The sequence below is a fragment of the Scylla paramamosain genome, chromosome 37 (genome assembly GCF_035594125.1).
Source record: "Scylla paramamosain isolate STU-SP2022 chromosome 37, ASM3559412v1, whole genome shotgun sequence".
Classification (NCBI taxonomy): Eukaryota; Metazoa; Arthropoda; class Malacostraca; order Decapoda; family Portunidae; genus Scylla; species Scylla paramamosain.
In genome coordinates, this window is record NC_087187.1 from 617,501 (window position 1) to 643,648 (window position 26,148).

Sequence of the window (26,148 nt, forward strand, 5' to 3'; positions counted from 1 at the left end):
TCACATAAATTTCCCTAGACGGCTTCCATTCACTCTTTCCTTCCTTATTTCCTTGTATATTTTACCCTAGGGCATTACTTTGTCCAGTATTTCCCTGTACCTATCAATTTATCCCTATTTTCCTCCCCTGACCATGTATATTTCCCGAGACAACTTATTCCTCACCTTTATTTCCTCTTTCCTCTTTGATATTTGAAGACGCACCACCCAGACAGGTTAATGAAAGCTACCTGCGTGTTACCTGTCACAGTGAAGGTGATAGAGAGGACAGGTGAGCACAGTCCAGGTGGAAAAAAATTTATGTAGGAGGAAAAAAAAATGGGAAGTCATTTTTATATATGGCCCAGCAGGAGTCGTAGAAAACGGGAGGTAATGATAGGGTGACTGGTAATTTGCCGTATATATATATATTTTTTTTTATTCTTGTGATTTTTTTTCTTTTCTTTTTTTCCCATATTTTGTTTCACTAGTTTATTTTGACTGGTAAATTTCCCTGTCTTTCCTTTTCTTTGATCAATTTCACTATTCTTCCATTTTTTTTTTTTCAATTCGTCTACCACTTTCTTTTCTTTCATTATTATTTTTTATTTTTTTTTACTTTTCTATAACTTATTTTGACTAGATGGTGTGAGTGTTTATATTTCTCTCTCACCACCAGGCACCACCACCACCACCACCACCACCACCAGAGACTAAGACACGAGAGATTCCAGCACCAGAGAGAGAGAGAGAGAGAGAGAGAGAGAGAGAGAGAGAGAGAGAGAGAGAGAGAGAGAAATTCAAACACCATCTACTTGAAGGTAAAGTTCAAGTATCTATACATTGAAATCCTCTTTTGTTTCTCTTATAGTGGGATTCAAGTCTCTTTAATAAAATCGAACTGTTTATAAGTGGAATTCAACCTCTCTCTCTCTCTCTCTCTCTCTCTCTCTCTCTCTCTCTCTCTCTCTCTCTCTCTCTCTCTCGCTCTCGTTCTCGCTCTCGTTCTCGCTCACCTGCGGCTTCCTGTAATCATTGTTTCCTCAGTTCGCGAGTTAGTTTTTGTTCGTTTTGTTTTGTCTGACGCGTCACGAAGAGCCCTCCCTCACACACACACACACACACACACACACACACGCTTGAGAGGAAACGTCAAGGTGTGTGTGTGTGTGTGTGTGTGTGTGTGTGTGTGTGTGTGTGTGTGTGTGTGTGTGTGTGTGTGTTCACCTGCTTCTTTCTGCTTCAAATCACACACCCTCCTTGTCATCTCTCTCTCTCTCTCTCTCTCTCTCTCTCTCTCTCTCTCTCTCTCTCTCTCTCTCTCTCTCTCTCTCTCTCTCTCTCTCTCTGTGGGGCGGCCTTGGGCGTGGGCGCGGTACGGGTTGTTTAGTTACTCGTTACCCTTATTTTTTTCCTCTTTTATTCACACTTCCCTTCTTTCTCTCATTTATCCACATTTTTCTCACATTTCCTCATTTTTCTTCACTTTTATCATTCATTTCTTTTCTTTCTTTGCTTTTTATCATTTCATTGATTTTTTTTTCAGTGAGTTATCCTTTTAAATCTCACCAGTACAATAAAGGGGTCACTAGTACAAGGGGGTCACCAGTACAAGGGGGGTCACCAGTACAAGGGACTCGCCAGTACAAGGAGTCACCAGTACAAGAGGTCACCAGTACTAGGGGGTCACCAGTACTAGGGGATCACCAGTACAAGGGATCACCAGTACAAGGGATCAACAGTACAAGAGGTCACCAGTACAAGAGGTCACCAGTACAAGGGGATCACCAGTCATCACCAGTACAAGGGGTCACCAGTACAAGGGTGACCAGTACAAGATCACCAGTATACAAGGGTCACCAGTAGAAGAGGTCATCAGTAGAAGAGGTCACTATTGCTATTATTTGAGGTCACCAGCACCGCATTTGAAGTCACCAGCACAGTACAACACAGCATAACACAGCACAGCACGAGTCACTAGCAGCACCAGCACCACGATTCACTCAGCAGCACCACAGGTCACCAGTACTCACGGTGACCACCAGTACACAGCCACCAAACGACCAGCAGGAGTCACTATCAGCATCACCATTACCGAGACAGTCACCATACACGCAGGCGAACTTGTCACGGAGAGAGGTGATGAGTAGAAGTAACTATCATCACTATTACCGGGCCGCCACATCTAACAGGCAAACTCGTCATCCCGGTACGGAGGGGGTGAGGGTGACGGGCTTGGTATTGGGTGTAGTAATCAGGCGGGGCACCATTCCGCTTATCCCTCGGTCGGTGTCCCGGTCCACACTTGCGGTACCAGATGAGGGCCACCACCAGCCCCAGGAGCAGTGCCGCGGCCAAGGTAGCCCCCAGGATGAGACCCAAACTGATGCCGGCTGTTCCTGTGGCGGGGGCAGCAGGGGGCGGTAGTGTCTGGCCCCTCGCACACCGCACTCCATTATCCTCCTGGTGGTGGTGGTCGTGCTGGTCGCCCTGGGGAGGACAGAGGGGGGCGTCACCTGTGTGATCTTTTGAGGCGAGCACAAAGGAAAGGTGAAGGAAAGGTGCGGCGCCCCGTGGGGAAAGGAAGCGAGGGGGATGCCGTGACGATAATTATCTCTCTCTTTCTCTCTTTCTCCCTCCCTCATTCTGAAACGCTTCGCTCTCTCACCATGACTATTTTCAAAGGCCACAGAGATGAGCAGCCGGGTTCTCAAGAGTGTTTCTCCTGTTAATAATGTAGAAATCTTGTCAGTCTGTCAATAGAACCATAAAAACACTCTTGAAAAACCGTGTGCCCTCAACTAGACCCTTTAGAAAGTAATGGCGGCGCGGAAGTGTTTGAGAATACGCTGCTTATCTATCTCTCTCTCGCTCACCTTGTCATAAGCCGCGGCGACGGTGTGCGCGCGGGCGTGGGGTCGTGCAGGGGCGTGCGGCGTGGCGAGGGAGCGCGTGAGGCCGTGCACACACACCTCGTACTCCGTGGCGGGCTGCAGCGCCTCCAACAGGAAGGTGCGTGACGCCAGGGACAGTGACGGCGAGGATTGCGTGGCGCTTCCGTCAGCCGCGCGGTACGTCACCTGGGGGAGGGAAGGGAGGGCGTGATGAAGGACATACACACACACACACACACACACACACACACACACACACACACACACACACACACACACACACACACACACACACACACACACACACACACAGTGGACAGGACTAAAGGCACGCTCTGTTCTGTCACCACTACTGTTTTCCAGAGCCACAGAGATAAGTAGCAGGGCTCTCAAGACTGTTTTTCCTGTTCATAATGTAGAAATCTTAGAACCGTAAAAACACCTTAAAAACACGTGCAATTTCAACCAGAGCCTTTTGAAAGTAGTGGAGATGGAGCAGTAGTGTTTCAGATTATGGGCCTAAGTTCTCTACACACACACACACCTTGAATCCGTACACGGCGGAGGAGTTGGTGGCCTGCCAGGACACAAGGAGCGACTGGCTCTGGATGTCCTGAATGGCGAGGCGCAGCACCACCGGCTGGGGACAGAACGCCGACGACGGCAGCAGCAGGAAGGCGCGCTCGTGCAGCGCCTGCCAGAGAGAGAGCGGCGTCAGGCGGGTAGAGAGGGAGAGGAGAGAGAGAGGTTATGGTGGGGAGAAGGGACGAGGACAAGAGAGAGATAAAGGGAAGAGAAACGGGGAGAGGGGAGAGAGAAGTTATGATGGGGAGAAGAGACGAGAACAAGGGAGAGGACAGAAATGAAGGGACGAGGAACGTAGAGAGGAGAGAGAGGTAACGGCGAGGAAAAAGATGGAGGAAGAGAGGAGAGAGATTATGAAGGGGAGAGAGTACGGCGAGGAGAGGGGAGAGGGATGAGGGGGGAGTGTTCTGCATGGGAGGAACTGAGAGAGGAGAAAGGAGGGAGGGAATAAGGTGTCAGGAAGGGAGGAAGTTACAGATGGTGAGGCTTGGGGTGAAAAGGGAGGAGAGAGAGAGAGAGAGAGAGAGAGAGAGAGAGAGAGAGAGAGAGAGAGAGAGAGAGAGAGAGAGGAGGGAGAGAGAGAGAAAAGGAATGATGATTGTATCTAAAGGAGGAAGAGGAGGAGGAGAGGAAAAGAAATGGATGAAGGGGGAATGGAGAAGAAAGGAGATGAAGGAGCAATACTAAAAGAGAGTACAGAGGAGGAAGAGAAGGAGGAAAAGAGGAAGAGTAATAGAGGAAGGAAAGAAGAGGAAGAGGAGGCAGAAAATATGATATACAGAGAGAGAGAGAGAGAGAGAGAGAGAGAGAGAGAGAGAGAGAGAGAGAGAGAGAGAGAGAGAGAGAGGTTATAGGCTACCCACATCCCGTTTTCTTTATGATCAGACTTACACGGGGACGAAAACGAAAATTAGGACTCACTTCGCTATTTTTTCCTCCCCCTTCCTTTGATTGGCAGAAGATTGGCGGGTTGTGGGGACTAGTACGCAGTTAATGACGGGGGAGAAGAGGATTAGGAGGTGGGGAGACGGGTGAATTAAGTGGGGAGGAGAGATGGGGAGGCTGAAAGACGCGAACTGGGGGTATGGGGGTGATGTAGAACGCTTAAGGAGTGGGGAGTGATGTTGTGAAGTGTTTGGGGATTAGTTGGCGGTGGTAGGAGGTAGCAGTCTTGGTGGAGTGACAGGGAATGTATTAGAGAGTGATGATGATTAGCAGGACGTCTGATAAAAGAAGGGGAAAGGAAGGGGAGGTGATGAAAAGGGGCAAAGCAAGAGAACGAGAGTTAGAATAGGTAGAAGAGGGGAAGAAGATGATTAGGAGGTATAAAAAGAGGAAGAGGGGGTAATGGAATGAAGGAGGGAAGAGGAGTGCAAGGAGGGCTAGAAAGAGAGAGTAGAATAGATGGCCTTAGGAAGAGGAAGAAGAGAAAAAGTGATAGAAAGGAGAGAGGAGAGATCAAAAGAGAAGGGAAAAAAGGAAGAAATTAGAAAAAAAAATTGTTAGAGAAAATACAGAAAACTTGACAGGGGGTGGGGAGAATCCTTATCCAGTACTATAGTAACAACGCACCGGAGGCACGTGGCAGGTGAGGTCCTGAGGGTTGGTCACCTGTTCAGGATGGTTGAGTAGCCACGCCCACAGGTCCACCGCCTCGCACGTGCACCTTAATGAGTTATCTGTAGGGAGAGAAGTGAAACAGGTGAGACAGGGCTCCTTCGCGCTCTGTTTACCTGTGGGTGGGTTGGAGGGGAAGGTGAGGGAAGGTCACGGTCACACCTGCTGATTAATTGGCTTTTGCACCTGTTTATTCTCAGTCCACTTACCGCTCCCTCATTTTCCGGTCATTGCACACCTGTGGGCGCCGCGACGCCTCGATACCTGCTCAGTGTGACGCGCCCGTGTGTCCAGAGGCGGCGGGGCGAGGGGGAGCAGACTAGAGGGTGTGAGGAACGCTTGGTGTGGTGAGTGGGGTTTGAGAGGGGGACTAGTGCAGTGAGTGGAGGGAGACGGTTGAGGCGCAGTGTTAGGTGAGAGGGGAGCGTCGGGGAGGCTTGCGTCCAGTGAGAGGTAAAAAGGATTGAGTGGGATGGAAAACGGAGTGCACTGGAATGGCTGGAAGTGTGGTGTGGTGTGAGAGGCGGGGAGTGTGGTGTGAGAGGCAGGGAGTGTGGTGTGAGAGGCAGGGAGTGTGGTGTGAGAGGCAGGGAGTGTGGTGTGAGAGGCGGTGAGTGTGGTGTGAGAGGCAGGGAGTGTGGTGAGAGGCAGGGGCCCCACTCACCGTGCAGGGAGAGGCTCCTGAGGGAGCGCTCGACGGGCTGCAGCACCTCAGGCCGCAGTACCTCCAACATGTTGTGGCTGAGGTCCAGTGTGGCGAGCCGCGGCAGGCTGGTGAAGGCGCGGGGATGGATCACAGTGAGCCAGTTGTCCCTCAAGTTCACCTCCTCCAGCGCCTCGGCGTGGCGCAGCGCAGCCTCCCGCAGCTCCGTCAGCATGTTGCTTGACGCATCCAGCACCTGCGGAGGCGGTGGGGTCAGGGGTGAGGGGCGCACAGCATGGCATTATTGCACTTGAGTAAGTACAAAGGGCGGAGTGGACTCACCTTGAGGTTTGCAACGTCGGCGGGCAGCTGGTCCAGCTTCTCCAGTCTGTTGTGGGTGAGATTGAGGCGCACCAGCATGCCCAGGCCACGGAGGCGTTCTGGCGGCAGCACCTTCAGCTGGTTGTGGCTGAGGTCCAGGTGGGCCAGTTGAGTTAGGCTCTTGAAGGCCCCCGGGGACACCTTGGCGATGAAGCCTTTCCGCAGGCTGAGGGAGCGCAGCCCGGGCAGGTGGGACAGCTCCAGGCTGGTCAGCACCGATAGGTTGGTGCGGGTGGCCTCCAGCTGCTGCAGGGCGGACAGCGACGCGTCCTGCAGCACCATGGGACCCACCAGGCGCTGCAGCGGGTTGCCGGAGATGTTGAGGCTCTCCAGCGCCTCGGGCAGGTCGAAGAATAGCGCGTCAGGCAATTGCTCCAGCTGGTTGTCCGCCAGGCTGAGGGTGCGGAGCGATGAGCCGAGGAAGCTGCCGACGGGCACCTCCGTCACCAGGTTTGTGGAAATGTCGAGAAGCTGAAGGTGCCGCAGCTCTGCGAGGGCGTTAGGCCGCACCTCCGTCATGAGGATGTTGGCAGCCCGCAGCTCCTGCAGATCTTCAAGCTTTGCCAGGTCTGGACACAACTCCCGCGTCGGGTTCCCGCTGAGGGTGAGCTGCTGCAGGCGGGGTGTGACCAGCACGGCGCGACAGCTGCTGAGGCCCAGGCTGTTGTCAGACAAGTCCAGCTGTGTCAGGTCTGAGAGGCCAATGAAAGCAGCGGCTTTGAGGTGCGTCAGCTTGTTGCCAGCGAGGCTCAGGCTCCGCAAGGACATGCTGGAGTCAAACAGGTTGTCGGGCAGCTCAGCGAGGCCGCAGCGACTGAGGTCGAGGCTCTCCAGATTGGGCAATCCCGCCAGGCTGGTGCCGTTGACGTCCTTGAGCGGGTTGCCGGCCAGATCAAGGTGCCGCAGCTGTGTCAGCTGCAGGAAGTCAGGGTGCAGCGCTCGCAGCTCATTGTCACGCAGACTCAGGGTTTCCAGGCTGGCCAGGGCCTCCAAGGCGCCCTCCTCGATCTTCGACACGCCCGCCTCGTCCAGGCTGAGGCTCCTGATGGGCAGCTCCGTCACGAAGTGGTCTCGCTGCACCACAGACACAATGTTGCCAGACAGGTCCAGGGTGTCGAGCCGCGTCAGGCCGCGGAATGCATCCGTCTCGATCACGGTGATGGCGTTGTTGTCGAGGCGCAGCTCGAGCAGCGAGGCCAGGCCGGTGAAGGTGTCGCTGCGGATGGTCTCCACAAAGTTGTGCGAGAGGAAGAGTCTGCGGAGGTGCGTCATATTGGCGAATGCGTTGTCCTGGATCTCCGCGATGTGGTTGTGCTCCAGGTGCAGCTGGCGTGCGCGCCGCAGCTCCCCGAACACGCCCTCCACCACCACCGAGATGTTGTTGCGGTCCAGCCACACCTGGTCGAGGCTGCCCTGCCCCTGCAGGAGCTGCGGGTGCAGGCTGGTCAGGCGATTTCCAGACACCCTCAGCTGGCGGAGGGCAGTGTCCTCTATGCTGAGGAACTCCGGTAGGGTCGCGATGTCGTTATCCTGCAGGGTGAGAGTCTGTAGGCGAGCCAGGCTTGAGAAAGCTGCCGGGGCCACCACCTGGATCCTGTTGTCCTCCAGATGAAGTTCCTGCAGGAGTGTGAGGCGCCAGAAGATTGTCCTCCCCACGGTGGTGAGCTCATTGTGGCTGAGGTGCAGCGTGGTGAGGGCGGTATTATTGCTGAAGGTGTCCTCGTGCAGCTCCCCCAGTCTGTTGTGGTCCAGCTTGAGCACCTGCAGGGCGGCGTTGGCCTCCAGCAGGCGCGGGCTTATCTCCTGCAGATTGTTGTGGCTCAGCAGCAGCGTGTGCAGCTGCGGCAGCTCCCACAGGCTGTCCTCCTCCACGAAGCGGATGGCGTTGTGCTCCAGGTTCAGGACTCGCAGACTGGACGAATTCCTGAAGGTGTGGCGGGTCACCTCCCGGATATTGTTTGAGGCGAGCACCAGCTCTTGCAGGTGCGGCAGGTCGGAGAACAGGCCGCCGTCAATGTTGTGCAGGTTATTGTTGCCAAGGTCGATGATGCGAATGTTGGGATTGTGCAGGAAGGTCTCGGCGTCCAGCTCCTGGATGTCGTTGTTGCCCAGGAAGAGTGTCTCCAGGGCAGGGTTCTCCTTGAAGGCGTTCTTGGACACACTGGCGATGGCGTTCATGTACAGGGACAGGGACACGAGGCCCGGCGCCCCCGCCACACTCTTACTCTTAATCTTCCGGACACTGTTGCTGCTCAGGTCCAACTCCCGCAGCGCCGCCAGAGAGGCGTCGGCGGGCAGGTCCAGCTCCTTGACGTGGTTCCAGGCGGCCCGCAGCGTCCTGAGGGCGGCCATGCTCTTGAGGGCGTCCGTGGGCAGCGCCTTGAGGTCGTTGTTCTCCAGGTTCAGCTCCTCGAGGGACGACTCGAGGCCGTCCAGGGCGTAGTCTGAAATGAGGCTGATCATATTGCTCTTGAGGTTGAGCGTCTGCAGCTTCAGCTTGGAGAACACGAAGCTTTGCAGCTCCGTGATGTTGTTTCCCTCCAGACTGAGGTAGTGCAGCTGGCGCAGCCTGAGCAGCGCGGCGTGCGGCACAGCGGACAGCTGGCAGTGGCTCACGGTGAGGCGGTCCAGCGAAGTCTCCAGCCCCTCCAGGCTGTCCTCGGCCAGGCTCCGCACGGCTGAGTGGGACACCTGCAGGCTGGCCACACCCGAGCTGCGGGTGAACAGTCCCGGCGGTAGCGTGGTGACATTGGGGTCAATGTTGTACAGGCTGAGGAAGGCGATGGGTCCCGGCACGTTGCCAACCTCCTGGCCCACCGCCGCCAGGGGCACCGAGGGGCACTCCAGCACCAAGCCGTTCCGCGTGTAGCAGATGCACTGCGGGTTGTCTTCCCAGCTGGGGCACGTGGCCTCCAGCCCGCGCTGGGCGGCGGCCGGTGAGGGCCACACCCACGCCGCCGCCCACACCGCCGCCACCCACGCCGTTAGCATCCTTCCGGCAGCACTCAGCGCCGCGGCACCATCCCAGGGGCACTGAACCCTGTGGGCAACAAGGCACGCTACCGTCAGTACACCCACCCCACCCCACACACACACACACACACACACACACACACACACACACACACACACACACACACACACACACACACACACACCTCTGTTCGCCTCTGTGTGCCTGAAGCAGCCCTGCACCATGACCAAGGGAGGCAGGAGGGGGAGTGGAGTGGTCTGCTGCGGCGGCGTCATTACCTCCGCCTGTGTATCGTCGCCTGTGTTGCTGCGGCTGCTGCGTCCGTCACCCCGCACGCACACACACACACACACACACACACACACACACACACACACACACACACACACACACACACACACACACACACACACACACACACAAGGAGGCTCTTAAGGACTCCATTCCCTACACGACACATGCACACACCCCTCACGTCCCTATGACCTTCACCTACAGGACTCCTTTCTACAGACACAGGATTCCTTCTACAGGCACAAATCCTTCTACAAGTGTACAGGAAACGCCTCCATATTTTACTGTCACAGGTGTGTTCATAGGGGCAAGACGCAGGTTACACACACACACACACACACACACACACACACACACACACACACACACACACACACACACACACATACACACACACACAATGCAAGAGGAAACAAAGCTTGAAAAAAAAAATGAGGAAAAGTTTAGTTATGAAAATGGTGCTTAAACAAAAAAGGATAAAAGAAAGAAAACACGTAAATTGTCACCATCATACCTCCCTATCATTAAAGAGAGAGAGAGAGAGAGAGAGAGAGAGAGAGAGAGAGAGAGAGAGAGAGAGAGAGAGAGAGAGAGAGAACTAAGGACGACGAACAGGGGAGAAAGGAAAGAGGAGACAAAAAACAGGGAGAAGAAAGAGTGAGGGGGGAGAAGAAGAGGATAAATAAGAGAGGGTGAATCTTGGAACACAGAAACCAAAGCAGTATCAAAAAAAACGAAACCTCCCTTGATGAGATGAGACGAATTCCTGTGTGTGTGTGTGTGTGTGTGTGTGTGTGTGTGTGTGTGTGTGTGTGTGTGTGTTAATTTCCTCTGTCGCGTGTTTGTTTAGGTAAATTTGCCCACTTAAACTCTCTCTCTCTCTCTCTCTCTCTCTCTCTCTCTCTCTCTCTCTCTCTCTCTCTCTCTCTCTCTCTCTCTCTCTCTCTCTCTCTCGGGCAACAGATGTGGAACCAAACCTTTCTACTCCCACACGTGCTCCACACCTGCCTCTCTCTCTCTCTCTCTCTCTCTCTCTCTCTCTCTCTCTCTCTCTCTCTCTCTCTCTCTCTCTCTCTCTCTCTCACTTTTTTCTCTCCCACTTCTTCTTTCCCATCCATTAAGTGAGATAGATAGATAAAAGATAAAGAATGAGGGGAAAATAGAAGGGAAGGAGAGGAGGAGGAGGAGGAGGAGGAGGAGGAAGAGTACTTTGTTTCCTGCCGTGTGGATCAACATAACCACCTGGGGGGAGGGGGAGAGAGAGAGAGAGAGAGAGAGAGAGAGAGAGAGAGAGAGAGAGAGAGAGAGAGAGAGAGAGAGAGAGAGATAAAAAAGAAGGTACTGTGTTGAAACTGGCGCCTCTCTCTCTCTCTCTCTCTCTCTCTCTCTCTCTCTCTCTCTCTCTCTCTCTCTCTCTCTCTCTCTCTCTCTCTCTCTCTCTCTCTCTCTCAAGTATCTCAGCTTCTCCAACTAAAATGACAGAACGCCTCCTCCTCCTCCTCCTCCTCCTCCTCCTCCTCCTCCTCCTCCTCCTCCTCCTCCTCCTCCTCCTCCTCCTCCTCCTCCTCCTCCTCCTCCTCCTCTTACAGAATGAGACAGGAAGCCTATAAAAGTAAAAGCAGAAGACCATAATGTACTTAAAATTCATAAAGTAACCCTCTCTCTCTCTCTCTCTCTCTCTCTCTCTCTCTCTCTCTCTCTCTCTCTCTCTCTCTCTCTCTCTCTCTCTCTCTCTCTCTCTCTCTCTCTGGAGGAAGAGAGGATTAATGGGAGGTTGGTGAGTGAGGAGAAAGATAAAGGAAGAGAGAGAGAGAGAGAGAGAGAGAGAGAGAGAGAGAGAGAGAGAGAGAGAGAGAGAGAGAATAACAAACAAACCAAGAGAAGAAGAACAGTAAGGAGGAAAGATAAAATGAAAATTCACAATCCACTCCCCCCTCCCCCTTTCCCCGTCCCCCTCTGAAAATTTACTACCCCCATCCCCCCTTCCCCCTCCCACGCTCCACAGGTGAGCCAGGTACACCGGCAGGTAATCCCAATCGCTAATTATCTCGGCCGGAACTAGCTGGTGGTCAGGTGAAGTTTGGGACAACAAGTCTGTAATTACTGTATACCTGTGCTCTGCCCTTGACTCCCCTCCCACTCCTCCTCCTCCTCCTCCTCCTCCTCCTCCTCCTCCTCCTCCTCCTCCTCCTCCTCCTCCTTGTGTGCTACCTGTTGAGATGCGGATACAGGTGAAATTGTGTGTGTGTGTGTGTGTGTGTGTGTGTGTGTGTGTGTGTGTGTGTGTGTGTGTGTGTGTGTGTGTGTGTGTGTGTGTGTTCTGTACCTCCCCTACTGTGATGTTTTAGAAATTTAGGTTCATTTTTAACATTCCGACTTATTCCTGGTGTTTTTTCGTGTTTTTCTCTTTTTTTTCTCTTTCCTGTCAGAATCTATTCCATCTATATTTAATTTTTTTTTCTTTTCTTTTTTTCTATCCCCTTCTGTTTTTTTTATATTTTAGCTGCATTTTTATATGTATTTTTTTCTCTTATCCTTTATCTTTTTTTTTTAATCTTTTGTTTCGCAACACATGTTCATAAAGCTTTCTGTTTTGTTTTGTTCCAATCGCATTTTTCTGTAATTTTTTTCTCTCTTTCTCTCTTTTTTTCTAATCTCTTTACTTTAACCTTTCTGCTTTTTTTAGCGTTAATTTTTTTATTTTTTTATTTATTTTTATTTTTTTTTTTTTTTGTCTATTCTTTTGTTTTACGTTTAAAGTTTGTTTTTCGTAATGTTTTATCTTTTTGAAGTTTTATTTATTCTTCGTGGTCTTTTCCTTTATATTTTTCAAGATTTCTTTTCTTTTTTACTTAATTTTACACTTTTCACCTCATTCCATTACATTCCATCACTCCTACGTGCTTCACTTCTCTCTAAATCATTTAAAAGCCTCACGTAACCTTTACACTTCGCTTCATAACACTCTCTCTCTCTCTCTCTCTCTCTCTCTCTCTCTCTCTCTCTCTCTCTCTCTCTCTCTCTCTCTCTCTCTCTCTCTCTCTCTCTCTCTCTCTCTCTCTCTGGCCTTTTCCGTCCTTGTGAGTTATTTATACAGTGCATAAAGTCTGGATAATTTCTTATATTATGCTATTCTTCACTAACGTCAGGATCTAAATAAACATTATCTCTATGAATCTCTCCTAAGTGCATCGGATTGTTTGCCTTATGATATCAAGGTTTATTTATCTTATTATGTTGTGATTTTGCTTTATGTCTGCATTTAAATTCGATTCTTGTTCTCCTTTGGCCGTTTTCCCCAGAGTGCGAGTTGTCTGCGCCATGTAAGAGTCTCCTTCATTTGTTTTTGTCCCTTGCATGTTCCTCTGTGTCTCCCTTCCTTTGCATTCTACCAGTTTCATCCCTCCATCGCACTGTCTGTTTTCCCCCCTCGATCTTCTTCCCTCGACTCGTTTTTCTTTCTCTTTCAATCGGTTCATGGTCTTCTCTCGTCTCTACGTGACCAAACCACCTCCTTTATTAATATATTTCAGTGTTTTTTTTTTCATTAAGTTTTTGTTATTCATCGTAAACTATAATTGAAAAGTGTAGGGTGTGTTTTGGTTGGTTTTGTTACATTTTTTTCTTTATTTCTTTCTTTCTTTCTTTCTTTTTTCATTTATTCATTTAGGTTTTCAATCATGTCAACGTTCTTTTGCTTTTTTTTTTTTAATTCGTGGTATTTATCGTAAACTATAATTGAAAAGAGTGGCTGTGCTTTGTTTGGTCTTGTTACATTTTATTTACTTATTTATTTATTTATTTATTTATTTATTCATTTATTTATTCTTTCAAGTCTAAGTGAATTACAGTCTCTCTCCCCCTTATTTATTTATTTATTTATTTATTCATTCATTCATTTATTCATTCATTCACTTATTCTTTCAAGTCTAAGTGAATTACAGTCTCTCTCTCTCTCTCTCTCTCTCTCTCTCTCTCTCTCTCTCTCTCTCTCTCTCTCTCTCTCTCTCTCTCTCTCTCTCTCTCTCTCTCTCTCTCTCTCTCTCTCTCTCCATATATCACTCAAATGTATGTATGTATGTATCATTTTACCCTAATTTATGTGTTTTCCTAATTGTTGAAACGTGACGCTGGTTATGAAATGTCACGTCATTTATTTATCTATCTGTTTATTTATTTATTTGATTCATTTATTTTTACGTATTCACTTATGCTTGAAAGGGGAAGGCGAGAGTGAAGTGGGGGAAATTGAATAGGAAGGAATAGGAAGACAGAAACTTGAGGGAAAGAAGGGAGATGGGTTTGGAAGAGAGAGAAAGAGAGAGAAGAGGAAAGGGGATTTTGAATAAGAAGGAATAGAAGGACGTGGGAATACATTGAAGGAAGGATAGAAAGATTAGGATTGAAGGAATGGAGATAGGAAAGGATTTGGGAAGTGAGGTAGAGGAGCGAGGAGAGAGGAGGAACTTAGAGAGAGAGAGAGAGAGAGAGAGAGAGAGAGAGAGAGAGAGAGAGAGAGAGAGAGAGAGAGAGAGCTGGAAGAGGCTTAAGATGGACACTAGAGAAAGAAGAGAATAAAGAGGAGACAAGAGGGAATTTGAGAGAGAGAGAGTTTAAGAGGAACACAGAAGAGGAAGAAGAGGATAAAAAGAGAAATCATGGAGAGGATAGAAGGAAGAGGAGCTGGAAGAAGAATTTTAAGGAAGGAAGGGAAGGAGTGTGAGGGGAAAGAGGGAAAGACAAGTAGGGGTAAGTAGACACCTTGCGGTATTGAGACTTATTGCACCTGCAGGCTAAACACACACACACACACACACACACACACACACACACACACACACACGTGGTTAAGATACAGGTGGAAGGAGGGAACAGGATATTATGCAGACAGGTAAACAGACAAACACACACACACACAAACAGACGGACACACACACACACACACACACACACACACACACACACACACACACACACACACACACACACACACACACACACACAGATAAACAGGTAGATAAGAGTAACGTTACAAGCAAACAAAAAAAGAAGGAAAGATAGAATAATTTGTAAGACATGCGATTTCACACACACACACACACACACACACACAGACACACACGCTCGCGTTCTTTACAAATTTATCCTCTAATTTCTCTTGTCCTTGTTTCATGATTGTTAACGTCAGAGTACCCACGTTTTCGCTTCTCCCTCCTCTTTGTCATTAATTAATTTGACAAGAAGAATAAAAGAAGTGAAAAATATAGTGTGAAATTGGTAGACTTTGTGATGTACCTGCCATGCACACTTTTTGGGGGGTGTTGAGGTGTTAATATTCCAACACACACACACACACACACACACACACACACACACACACACACACACACACACACACACACACACACACACACACACACACATCCTTGACATTAGCTAAAATCTTCAACATTTCTCTCTCTCTCTCTCTCTCTCTCTCTCTCTCTCTCTCTCTCTCTCTCTCTCTCTCTCTCTCTCTCTCTCTCTCTCTCTCTCTCTCACTAATGAAGAATAAACACACGAACTTTAAATCATAACTTAAAAAAACACACACATTTAAGAATTTACCTTCCATTCTCTAAACGAAGAAATAAAGAAAAAGAAAACACAAAACAAGAAAAAAAGGAAGCTTTCCGTCAAAAATTAACCTAACCACAAATCACAAACAAGAAACAAACGCGTGATCAACATGTACTCACCCACACAAGGCTATAAAGTAGCTGGAACTTTATGTAAACCTTCTATTCGAGTGGCCCTCCTTCCAGTCCACCTTTTCTTCACCTTCTCTTCCTTTGTCTTATTTCCTCCGTTCCCAGCGACGTTATTCAGATTCTTATGTAATTGCACTCGCCCTCCGCTCCCTGGCGTGATCGATAGAGCGGGGGACAGTCACTCACTCAGTCACTAACTCACTCAACTTTGCGAGGGAAGGATTACGGCACCCCAGCTAAGGTTGGAATCCCTCGCGTCGACGCACACGCACCACGCTGCAGAAAAACCACCGCGATTCACTGTAATTTCAACCCACTGTGTCGTATTATTGTCTCCTTTTGTGCTAAATATTCTGTACTTATTTTCCTTCACTGCTTGACACGGGTGTTTCGCCTGTGCTTTGCGTGAGGGATTGCTTATTGTGTGTGTGTGCGAGTCAAACTTTGAGTGCGTGTGTTACCTCCTCCACTCAACGCCGTGCAGGACCCCGCGTGCAACACACCCACCTACTTCCACGTCCCGTAGGGCACTGAGGGGCTTCCTATCAGCAGGCACCCCGCCACCACACAACGCCATGACAGACCCCCATCCCTCCGTCCCTTCCCTTCTGCCCCCTCCCTGCTTCTCCCTGCCACCCCGCCCCGCCACACACCACCCAAGCCACTTCCCCTTCCTCTCCACCCACCCTGTCTCTCTCTTCCCATTCCTTACTTCCCCTCCTCCTCCTCCTCCTCCTCCTACTCCTGTTTCTGCTTCATCTTCTACTGTCATTGTACGTGTATAGACTACTACTACTACTACTACTACTATTATTATTATACCGCCACCACCACCACCACCACTACTACTACTACTACTACTACTACTACTACTACTACTACTACTACTACGATAGATAATAATAGCATTTAGTTGCACCTGTCTTATTATTATCCATTCCACCCACGTCAGCCAGCCAGACATATATAGTTAATGAAAAACAGTAGGTACCATTGTAGAAATATATGGCAGTGTGTCCTTCGCGCTAAAACGTTAACCTTGCTCTGTATTAATACGCCACCCACACACACACACACGTAAACACAAAGGGGTTACGTAAATTTCAGCACATGCACACGCACACACACACACATCCCCCCCCCCCACCTTCTCTCTTCGTTACAACCTCTCCTTTCCCGTTATGATTACTGTTCGCGGCGAGGTACGATGCTATTGTTATCAGACTTCATGTTCTCTGCGTGGAATGACTCCGGATGCGAGGCGACGCGGGATTGCCAATGTAAATGCCGAGCGTGTCTCATTTCTGAAGGTTTTATTTTGGTCTCCCATTAAGAGCCGTTTTCCTGGGAGTTGCAGGGGGTACTTGGCCAGAAGACGAAGTGACTCACGGCCGCACGCTGAAACACTTCTGCGCCGCACCTCAACTCCTTTTAAAAGGTTCTAGTTGAAGCTACACAGGTTTTAAGGCAGTTTTTACGGTTATAGTGACAGATTAACAAGATATCTACATTATTAACAGGAGAAACGCTCTTGAGAATCCGGCTAATCAGAGAGCTAAGTGTTTTTAAGGGCCTTTTTACGGTTCTAGTGACAGATTAGCAAAATGTATACATTATTAACTGGAGAAACACTCTTGAGACCCATGTTAATCATATTTCTGGTCTTTGAAAACAGTTGTGGTGATAGAGCAAAGCGTTACAAAATAGTGACCCGGGCTAGAGAAGAGAACTGTTAGACGTGCATGCAGTCGTTAAAGTATGCACAATTTCACAGATCCAGGGAAAATAAAGGCCAAATATGTATGTAGAGAAAAAGATAAACGTGAACATAACGAGATTTATTGAGTCGTGTGGAAATATTTATATATATACTGGATGTGCATTTTGGGACTTTTTTTTTTATCACCACTTTTTTTTTCTTTTTTTTTTTTTCAAAGGCCAAATAGATGATAAATGGAGTTTTCATGGGCGTATTTTTTTTCCTTTTTATATTTTTTTTCAATGATAATGCAGTATCCTTGCAAAACTATCACCTAAATCACATTTCCTGTTTTTTTTTTTTACAGGAAATGTGTTTATGTACGTATCTTTATTTATTTTTTTTTTTTTTTTATTCACTTATCGTATTTCTTTTTTGGCCTCACTCACGGCTGTCCTCGTACCCTCGTTGTATATGTCACCATTTTCTCCTCTGCTTCATTATCGCAGTGTTTATCATGCCTTTTATACTACATATTTATAGGAAGTTTGCATTCATTTTTCTATATATATATTTTTTTCTCATCCTACGCATTAACATCCTCTCTAAGCTGATATAACTGTTTTCCTCTTATTTGCTGAGAGTATCATTTTCTTTCTCTACTGTTGGCATGAAGAGCTGTGGTGTGGCGTGGTGTGTTGGTAAAGGAACAATGAAACACTTTAATATTGCGTAATTATTGATGTGATAGTTACCAAAACATCGATTTTTTTTTTTTTCTCTCTCCTCCTCTCTCTCTTCCTCTCTCTCCTCTCTCTCCTCCTCTCTCCTCTCTCTCTCTCTCTCTCCTCTCTCTCTCCTCTCTCTCTCTCCTCTCTCTCTCTCCTCTCTCTCTCTCTCTCTCTCTCTCTCTCTCCCAGTTAGCGGCCACCACCGGCAGCTGTGTGGCGAGACAGGGCCATCCCGCCTCCACTCTATTCATTCCTTTAAACATTCTAGTCTTTTTGGACAAACTACTGCTGAGGGATAACTTGCGAAGGATCAGTGCGCGCAAAGTTCAGTTGTTTTATGTAAAAATTTCTGAAGATAAACTTTCGCACTGTCTTGATCCTGGGACGGTTTGGGTTCTTGTATGGATTATTTAAATTGAATGAAACTTACACATCAGTTCGCTTCGTGTTCAGTTATTTTTTAAGAGAAAATAACTAATTGAAATGACTGATCGATATATTATGAAAAAAAAATAATGTAAATAAAATCATAAGGTGAAATAATATGAAAAAAAAAGACGTAATTTCATGCAAACGATAAGCAACGTGTACTGTATACAATTCAGCACAATCAGTTGTAGAGAACAATTTACATTCAACACAGGGACTAATGAACCGTCACAAGAACGAGACGGACTTATGGCGGCTAAATAGCACAGTTGCCACAACGGGGAGAAACCCTTGGGCTCCTCCCGTCTGACCTGTCACGAGACACGGAATTGTTCAGTGTTCCTTTCTCTGCTTCAGGCTTTGGGTTGCGCGTTTACCTTGTTTCTTTTCACGTGCAAGAGGAGAATGGCCGAGAACTGCAAAAAGATAATGAAAGAAGATTAAAGTAATGTTGAATTGCTCCTCCCCTTCAGGAGAAAAAAAGAGAATTGCAGTCGTGTTGACCAATTGAGTTCCAGGGGCGCCTTCAGTCTCTTTTCGTGAAATGGATGATAGTTTCTTCAACACGCTGGAAATGCTCAGACCTTGTACAGTTGTGGCACAAAGTAAACATAATACAATTGCATCATACTGAAAGGGAGGCCAGAGTTGTATACGAAGAAATATACCACAGACTAACTTTGTGGAATATACAATATACCAATATATATACCAATCAATATACCAATAGTCAGATGCTCAGATCTCCTATTGGGAATTATATACATAGTTTTAATAGAGAATTATACGTCAGTCTATTGGGGGAATCATCTTTTTTTATCAATATATATATATAGCAAGGTTATTATCTCATACAGGCTGGTCCGCGATATTTTTTTTTTATGTCTACAATTATTCATTTATATTAGCAGACCTTATTTTTTATCACCTTGTACTATAATTCGTCATGAAGAGGGGAGGTGGAATCGGACAGCTAGGTGACAGCTAGGCATCAAGGAAGACCATGCACATGAAAGAAGCTATTGGTGAGAGCAAGTGCGCCTGACCCCAACAGGGATTAATTATATCGAGGCGAAAAAGAAGACACTGTAATTCGGGGAGCAGGTCAAGAGAGAGAGAGGGGTAATGAGACGAACTACTGTTCCCTTGAAGAAGCTAGAAGTGAAACTAATAAACTCCCTCATAACACATTCTCTCTCTCTCTCTCTCTCTCTCTCTCTCTCTCTCTCTCTCTCTCTCTCTCTCTCTCTCTCTCTCTCTCTCTCTCTCTCCTTCCATTACCAGCTTCTGTGAATGTTTAATACTGTATTTCGTTATGAGTGGATAGTAATTAGAATAGGGGAAGAAATAATGGACTCAAGCTTGACAAAGTTAAATTTAAAGAAAGGAAGAAATTGGACTATAGACTCAGCAATCAGGGAGCTATAATAGATTAGACAAATTTATGGATAGGGATGATAAGTGGAAATATGCAGGCAGATTTCATATAGGGACTACCATGTGTAGGCCTGGTGGCTTCTTGCATCTTCCCTTATTTTCCAATGTTCTAATAATGTAAGTGGCGTGCGGGGGGCGTGGGAGCGACGCGAGACAGCGGTTGGCAAGGCAATTCGCGCGAGGTTGGCAACACCGGCGCCAAGCGAGGGCCAGGAGGGGGGTCGTTGTGGAGAACAGTTTGGGCATGAAGTGACTCCTCCTTGAGCTGAATTAGTGTGCGACATGTCCTCCAAGTACAAGGCTTCTGAGGGAGACTGGGTGTGCGTGGACCCGAAGTGAGTGTAGGGTATTGAAGGCAAATAGTGGGGGGACAGAGGGCTCGAGGAGGAGGTGGTGGCGGCGGCTGGTGGTCTGGGGCGTCGAAAGAAAAGCTATACCCAGATTTTTGTGGTTATTTCGCCCCTCTTTTTCTTTATTGAGGGTGTTCATAGTGTTTTCCTAACGCCTATTGAATGAGGTTCTTGTGTTGTGTTCGTTTATCTCGTAATTATTGTCACCTGTGTTGTGTTATTAATGTTAGGCTTATTCTTTACAGATCAGACATAACCTGTTTTTTGTGGTTATACTCTCTCTCTCTCTCTCTCTCTCTCTCTCTCTCTCTCTCTCTCTCTCTCTCTCTCTCTCTCTCTCTCTCTCTCTCTCTCTCTCTCTCTCTCTCATAGACTGACCTAGTGTTGCTGTGGCGTGATGGACAGTTTGGTTAACCATCCACACACCTGTATATTAAAATCAGTAACTTGTTGGCCAGGTATATTATACAGGTGACTTCCATACATTACTGTGCCTCTTCTCACCACCTCTGTGTTACCTGTCACCTGGTGGGCTTCCCTGCTCCTCAATCATTACCATAAAGAAAATGGAACGTGGGGAAACCAACACTGGTTATGCGTCAGCCATACAACAAACTAACTTGTGCATTAACTTGGTAATTTATGCCAGCTGGTTACTGCATCAGAAGGTGTCAGGTTATACAGACAGATCAATTAATTCAATTAGTTTTTACCTGCCTGACTTGAGGTGCCCTTGCAGGTGCTCCAATGTGAACTTTGCCCGTCGCAGCACGTGCAACAGGTGTGGCAAAGGTGAGTCCTGCACGTCCATCTTCCTGTCTGTTAATAAATGTTAATATACTACTTATACTACCTATCAATTTTGGCTAAAATGACACACTGGATCAGGATTCACATAATAAAGGGACTGACAATGAAATTAACTTTATGAAAATTATTGTATCCTACTGATTTTGTGACTATCTATTTATGAGCTTAAATATTACGTGATCTGTGCAATGAAGGGATCAGCAATGAAAGTAGTGAAGCTCACGGAAATAACCCTTGCCTACTGATTTCAAGACAGTGACCGTCTATTTCTTGGCCAGACTATTATCTTTTTCAAATCAGGATACACTTGTACACAATGAATACATTAACAATGAAACTAGTGAACTGGATAAATGTAAACCTAACTTAACCTTTGATGAAATAAACCTTTTTGGCAATAAGTAAGCAAGTTACCTACAATAGATAAAGAAAGCTGTACCTAACTTGTGTGCATTTGCCTCCCTGGGGTTCAGAGCGCAGTGGGTCAGGTGGCAGCAGCGCAGAGAAGAAACGGCAGCTAGGGATGGAGATTGGCAAGGCTGCAGCAGAAAAGTCCCACGGGCTGTTCAGTGCAGACGACTGGCAGTGCAGCAAGTGAGTGTGTCCCCTGTGTCTCCTAAAGGGTACACTTAGACACTCCAATTCAGAATCTCTCTCAAGGTGCCTTTATTGAATATTTATTGCCAAGATGATGCGTGATGTTTAGTGTACAGAAAGGCATCAGCTTGGTGCTCCTGGTAAAATGTAAATAAGTGAATTATAATTTGAGAATGACTTATGCAAACACTTCACTTTTCATAAAGATAGGATTTCCTACGTGAACATTTCAACAATACAGTCCTCCCCTTCCTTTCCTCTGATTCAGGTTTGAGCATCACAGTATAAGGGCACACCTTTTACTCTTTCCACAGCAGTAACAAGCTGGCCATATTAGCTTTCTCAAGGAGAGGATTCCTAGTCAAAACATTTTAACAATACAATACACTCCTCCCCTTCCTTCATGCTGTTTCAGGTGTGGCAACGTGAACTGGGCGAGGCGTCAGACGTGTAACATGTGCAATGCACCCAAGTTTGGGGACCTGGAGGAGAGGACAGGGTATGGAGGTGGCTTCAACGAGCGTGAGGGTGTGGAGTACATCCAGCGTGAGGAATCCGATGATGAGTTTGACGAGTTTGGCCGCAAGAAGAAGAAGTTCCGGAATAAAATGCCCCCATCTTCTGATAATAGGGTAGGTGTGGTTGTAGTAATGCTGGTACAGTTCTTACTTTCCAGACACTTATCCTTTAAATTTTGATGACTGCTTTTGACTCTCTTTAGGGACCAGCACCTCAGTGGGCCTTTTTATAGTTTTGTTGGTTGATCCCTGCTACATAAAAAAGTTTAGGCTTATTTATTCATTTTTTTATTATTGTTTTTACAAATTTTATAATTGACTGATTAATTGTATAAGTTGAGTATAATGATGAAAGAAAACAAACAAAAAAATTAACTTGTCTTCTTCAGAAACATGTAGCGCCTGCCAATGATGATGACGATGATGATGAGGATGAAGATGATGATGATGGTGATCTCTCCAAATATGACATCTGGAATGACGAGGACGATGACGACAAGAGTGATGCGAAGGATGATAAGGTGAGGAGGAGAAGGATAAGGAATGTGAGTTTTAGAATCTTATAGTTGTATTTTAAGTTCTACTATTGATATTCCACCACCTTGAGTTTCCTCTGCCTTACACAATATGCCTGCCCATTTCCACCTGTCATCTTCATCCATAAATATGTCTAATATTCTTTTAAAGCTCCCTACTGACAAACTTCTGTACCTTTGTATTCCAAAAGTCATTCAATATAAGCTATGACAAACTCCTGTACTTTATAGGTCCCAGTCATCACAGTTCAAATAGTAATGCATACCTTTATGGGAACTACACGTGTAGGCCTGATGGCTTCTTGCAGCTTCCTTTATTTTCTTGTGTTCCTTTTATATTCCTAAAGTCATTCCAGTATAAGTTATGACAAACTCTTGTACAGTAACTCCAAAAACTCTCTTTAGATTGTGGTGCAAACTGTGGCATAACAAACAATATAAAACCTGTTGTCTGATCATGTATTGTGTTGGTAAGGTTGGTATGCATGGCTTGATGTGATGCTGATATCCAATGCATTTCCCTGGTCATATTGGACAGGGCTACCAACCGTTGCCACCATGATCACTAAACATGTCAAATATTATCATCCATTGTGTTAGAATGTAGACCTCTGATTTTTTCAGAGATAATTTTGGGGGCTACTGTTCATTTATATTCAATAGTCACCCAGTACAAGCAACAGCAAAGCCCATATGCTCACCCAAGTCTCTTCCACCCACTGCAGAAGAGGAACGGGAAGACTGACGACTCCCCACACAAGGGTCGGCGTTCCCGCTCCAGGTCTCGCTCTTACTCCAGGGGTCGACGCAGCTCCCGGTCCTACTCCAGGTCACGCTCCAGTTCATCAGGCTCCTCTAGATCCAGGTCCAGGTAATGCTTGGGTTAGGTGTTTTTTATTTGTTTTCTTTATTTATTTTGTTTGTTTATTTTATTATTTTGTATAGTGGGTGAATATTCATTCGCCCACCATGACCTAAATCCCCATCACCCAGCGTATTTTGACCCACCATGACCCGAGTCCCCTTGTACCTTCAGATCTTCACGGTCGTCCTCAAGGTCCTGGTCCAAGTCAAGGCGGCGGCACAACAGCACCTCCAGCTCCAAGTCCCGATCGCCGCGGTCTCGCAGGTCGCGACGGACCAGGTCAAGGTAAACGGGTAACTTTGAGGAAAAGGTTAATATCACTTCCGAAGTCTTTCTTGTACCTGGTGTTCGGGGACGGGTCGGGATTTGGGAGAGGGATTGGGAATGGAGAGGGAAGGGAGGGTGTCTGGGAGAGGGAGAGGGGAAGAAAACAAGGGATCTGGGAGTGAAAATGGGGAGAGATGTTATTTTGTGTGTGATGGAGGGTGATTACCTCCACCACCTTATGTTCTGTATTGGATGGAGGTATGTATGGCCTTCCTGTCCTTTTGTGTGAGGGACTGAGAGGTGACATTTATTTCATCAGTGTGTAGAAAGACATGTGTGGGAGAGAGTCTGAGAGAAACATGATTTATGGATGGAGGTATGGTCTTTCTGTTCATGTGTGAGGGACGATGCTTTTATTTTATCCAAATGATGTAAGATGAGAAATGGAGGAACTTTATTTATTCTATTACGTTCTCAGATGGCAGGATGTGTATGAATTGAGAGAAGAGAGTTTTATGTTATTTTACAGTCATGCAGTGGGTTGTCTGTAGGTGTGTGGAGACATGAAAAGACTTCTAGATGAGTAATAGTGTGTTTGTAGCAGAGACAGAGAGGCATTATATATTTTTTACAAGTTAGGCAGTACAGTGCATTTGTGTGTGTGTAAGAGAGAGAGAGAGAGAGAGAGCGAGCTTAATATATCTTACAGTTGTCAATTTCTTGCCTTGACTACTTTGACCATATTTAGGATTTTGAGAGAGAGAGAGAGAGAGAAATGTTGAAGATTTTAGCTAATGTCAAGGTGTGTGTGTGTGTGTGTGTGTGTGTGTGTGTGTGTGTGTGTGTGTGTGTGTGTTTCTCCATCCATTCAGTATATTTAAGGATTGCTTTGGGATTACTCTTCTATTCTTCACACTCCAGTAAATCTTTATCCAATATCAATCATTATCACTGTAATTATTCATTATTCATCCACTTACATGCACTCATTGTCTTGAGTAATTTTATATGAAGTCCCTTTTGATATTTCACAATCAGTTAATACCAAAATTATTCAGGTGCCAAGACTGAGTGTAAAGTTTTGATTCCTTTGCATAACTAGACTTAAGATTTACCAAGCATCACCTTTATTCATTCCATTCATGTGATTTACCCAACCTCTGTTATCTACACCACCTTAACTCACACCCATCACACAGCCCTGAACTCTGGAATGTGGTGATGAGAGGAAACACAAGATGAATCAGGGGAACTCTTCTCTTCCCTGCTTTGTAATGGCCCAGACAACCATTAGTTTAAAATTAGAGCTTTTCCTCTTCAAAGAAACCTCGGAAAGTCATTTAGATTCCTCCAGTACATTTGCTTCCATCTTTTGTGTGGTGCTTAAGTGACCCAACATCCCCCTTCTGGATCCTCAGTGTCCTGTATTCTTAGCTGCTTGACTGTCCACGCTTCAACTGGTTGTGTGAGGTGTCTTATCTGGTGTGTGGAGCTGAATAGACCCAAACCTGCCCAGTAAGGATTTTGCCATGTCCTTGATTCCCAGCACCCTCTGTTCTGAGTTGCCCTACCATGCACTATGACTAGTTTTGTGGTGTCTTATATGCTATGTAAGATGGCTCAAACTTACCACGTGATCCTTAAGCCCCACCATGCACGCTGAATGTTTATGTGAGGTATCTTTGAAGAGGGAAAAAATCCTCATTTTAAACTACCACTTGTCTGGCCCATTCCACTTTCAGTTTCCTTCAACAGAGTGATACAGTAGAGAATTATTTATGTTTTGTCTTGTGGTTTCCCTCATCACTGCTTTGCACTCTATCTTACACTACATTAGCTTAGCAGTTACTTTCTCAGTACCTGAATATTGAACTTTTGTGGATTGTTTATGGTCATCATATAACTCGCAATGGATAATTTTTGATAGTGATAATGCTATTGTGTCATCTAACATTTACTTCAGATAACTCATTTGGCTCCTTACAAATCACATGGTATTTTCTCCTGGCACACCTTCAAAATGATCACAAACTATTTACATTACTTATTTATTTATTTATTAAACATTTTTAGGAACATAATTCATTAATAAATTATAGTTCACTTATACACTTAACTATTTAAATCCACATCTAACATTATTTCACCTAGCATACCAACAATACAATCACAAACTATTTTTTCATTTATTTATTTAACTTTTATAGGGAGATAACTTGTTCATAAATTGCAGTTCACCTGTACACTTTACTTCAATGCACACCTAACCTGGTCCCTCCCATCACACCAGCAGCACACACACAAACCACGTCATGTCACTCATGCCTAAGGTTAGGATAAAATTAATCCACACCTGACATCGTCTCTCCCAGCACATCTTAATACTTAACTCCACACCTAACAATATCTCTCCTATCACACCAACAACAATCACAAGCCACGTCACAAGTAGGCAGCCAGTGTAGGTTGATAACAACACTCATGCCTGTGGTTAGGGTAAAATTACATGCCTTGGTCATTGTAGGTCTGGGGATCGTTCAGGCTCCAAGAGGAGGCGGATATCACGTCACAGCAGGACGCGGTCACGCTCCAGGTCGAGGTAACAGGTCACAGATGTGGAGGAGAGAAGGAGGAGAAGGAGGATGGGGGAATATTAATGTTTGTACACTTGTATGCTCCTTTTCTGCTCTCTTCTCTGTTTAACCCTTAAGTCTGCTGGGATTGTGTTTATAAGCCTTTTATACATCCTGGTTATGCCTGATCTTTCCCTGATGTTATCATCCTGATATGCC

The 26,148-nt window shown here is 46.5% G+C and overlaps 2 protein-coding genes across 3 annotated transcripts in view; one reads left to right on the top strand and one right to left on the bottom strand.

The window, feature by feature from the left end:
* LOC135091247 (protein artichoke-like) overlaps window positions 1-15,662 on the bottom strand; it is a 16,596-nt gene extending 934 nt beyond the window's left edge. The window contains exons 1-7 of the mRNA XM_063988703.1: window positions 15,106-15,662; window positions 6,061-9,139; window positions 5,740-5,974; window positions 5,031-5,137; window positions 3,418-3,567; window positions 2,856-3,059; window positions 1-2,469 (exon numbers count right to left, since the gene is read on the bottom strand). The exon at window positions 1-2,469 is cut by the window's left edge and continues 934 nt beyond it. Coding sequence (XP_063844773.1) covers window positions 2,107-2,469; window positions 2,856-3,059; window positions 3,418-3,567; window positions 5,031-5,137; window positions 5,740-5,974; window positions 6,061-9,090 — 4,089 coding nt within the window. The 5' untranslated portion in view covers window positions 9,091-9,139; window positions 15,106-15,662 and the 3' untranslated portion in view covers window positions 1-2,106. The remainder of the gene's footprint in view (window positions 2,470-2,855; window positions 3,060-3,417; window positions 3,568-5,030; window positions 5,138-5,739; window positions 5,975-6,060; window positions 9,140-15,105) is intronic.
* LOC135091249 (zinc finger Ran-binding domain-containing protein 2-like) overlaps window positions 783-26,148 on the top strand; it is a 29,798-nt gene continuing 4,432 nt past the window's right edge. The window contains exons 1-8 of one of the 2 annotated variants that reach the window (XM_063988709.1): window positions 783-800; window positions 20,503-20,555; window positions 21,047-21,167; window positions 21,586-21,802; window positions 22,078-22,209; window positions 22,950-23,095; window positions 23,261-23,374; window positions 25,881-25,955. In XM_063988709.1, coding sequence (XP_063844779.1) covers window positions 21,097-21,167; window positions 21,586-21,802; window positions 22,078-22,209; window positions 22,950-23,095; window positions 23,261-23,374; window positions 25,881-25,955 — 755 coding nt within the window. In that variant the 5' untranslated portion in view covers window positions 783-800; window positions 20,503-20,555; window positions 21,047-21,096. Of the gene's footprint in view, window positions 801-19,590; window positions 19,749-20,502; window positions 20,556-21,046; window positions 21,168-21,585; window positions 21,803-22,077; window positions 22,210-22,949; window positions 23,096-23,260; window positions 23,375-25,880; window positions 25,956-26,148 lie in introns of those variants that run through there. The other variant, XM_063988708.1, reaches the window with a different exon arrangement.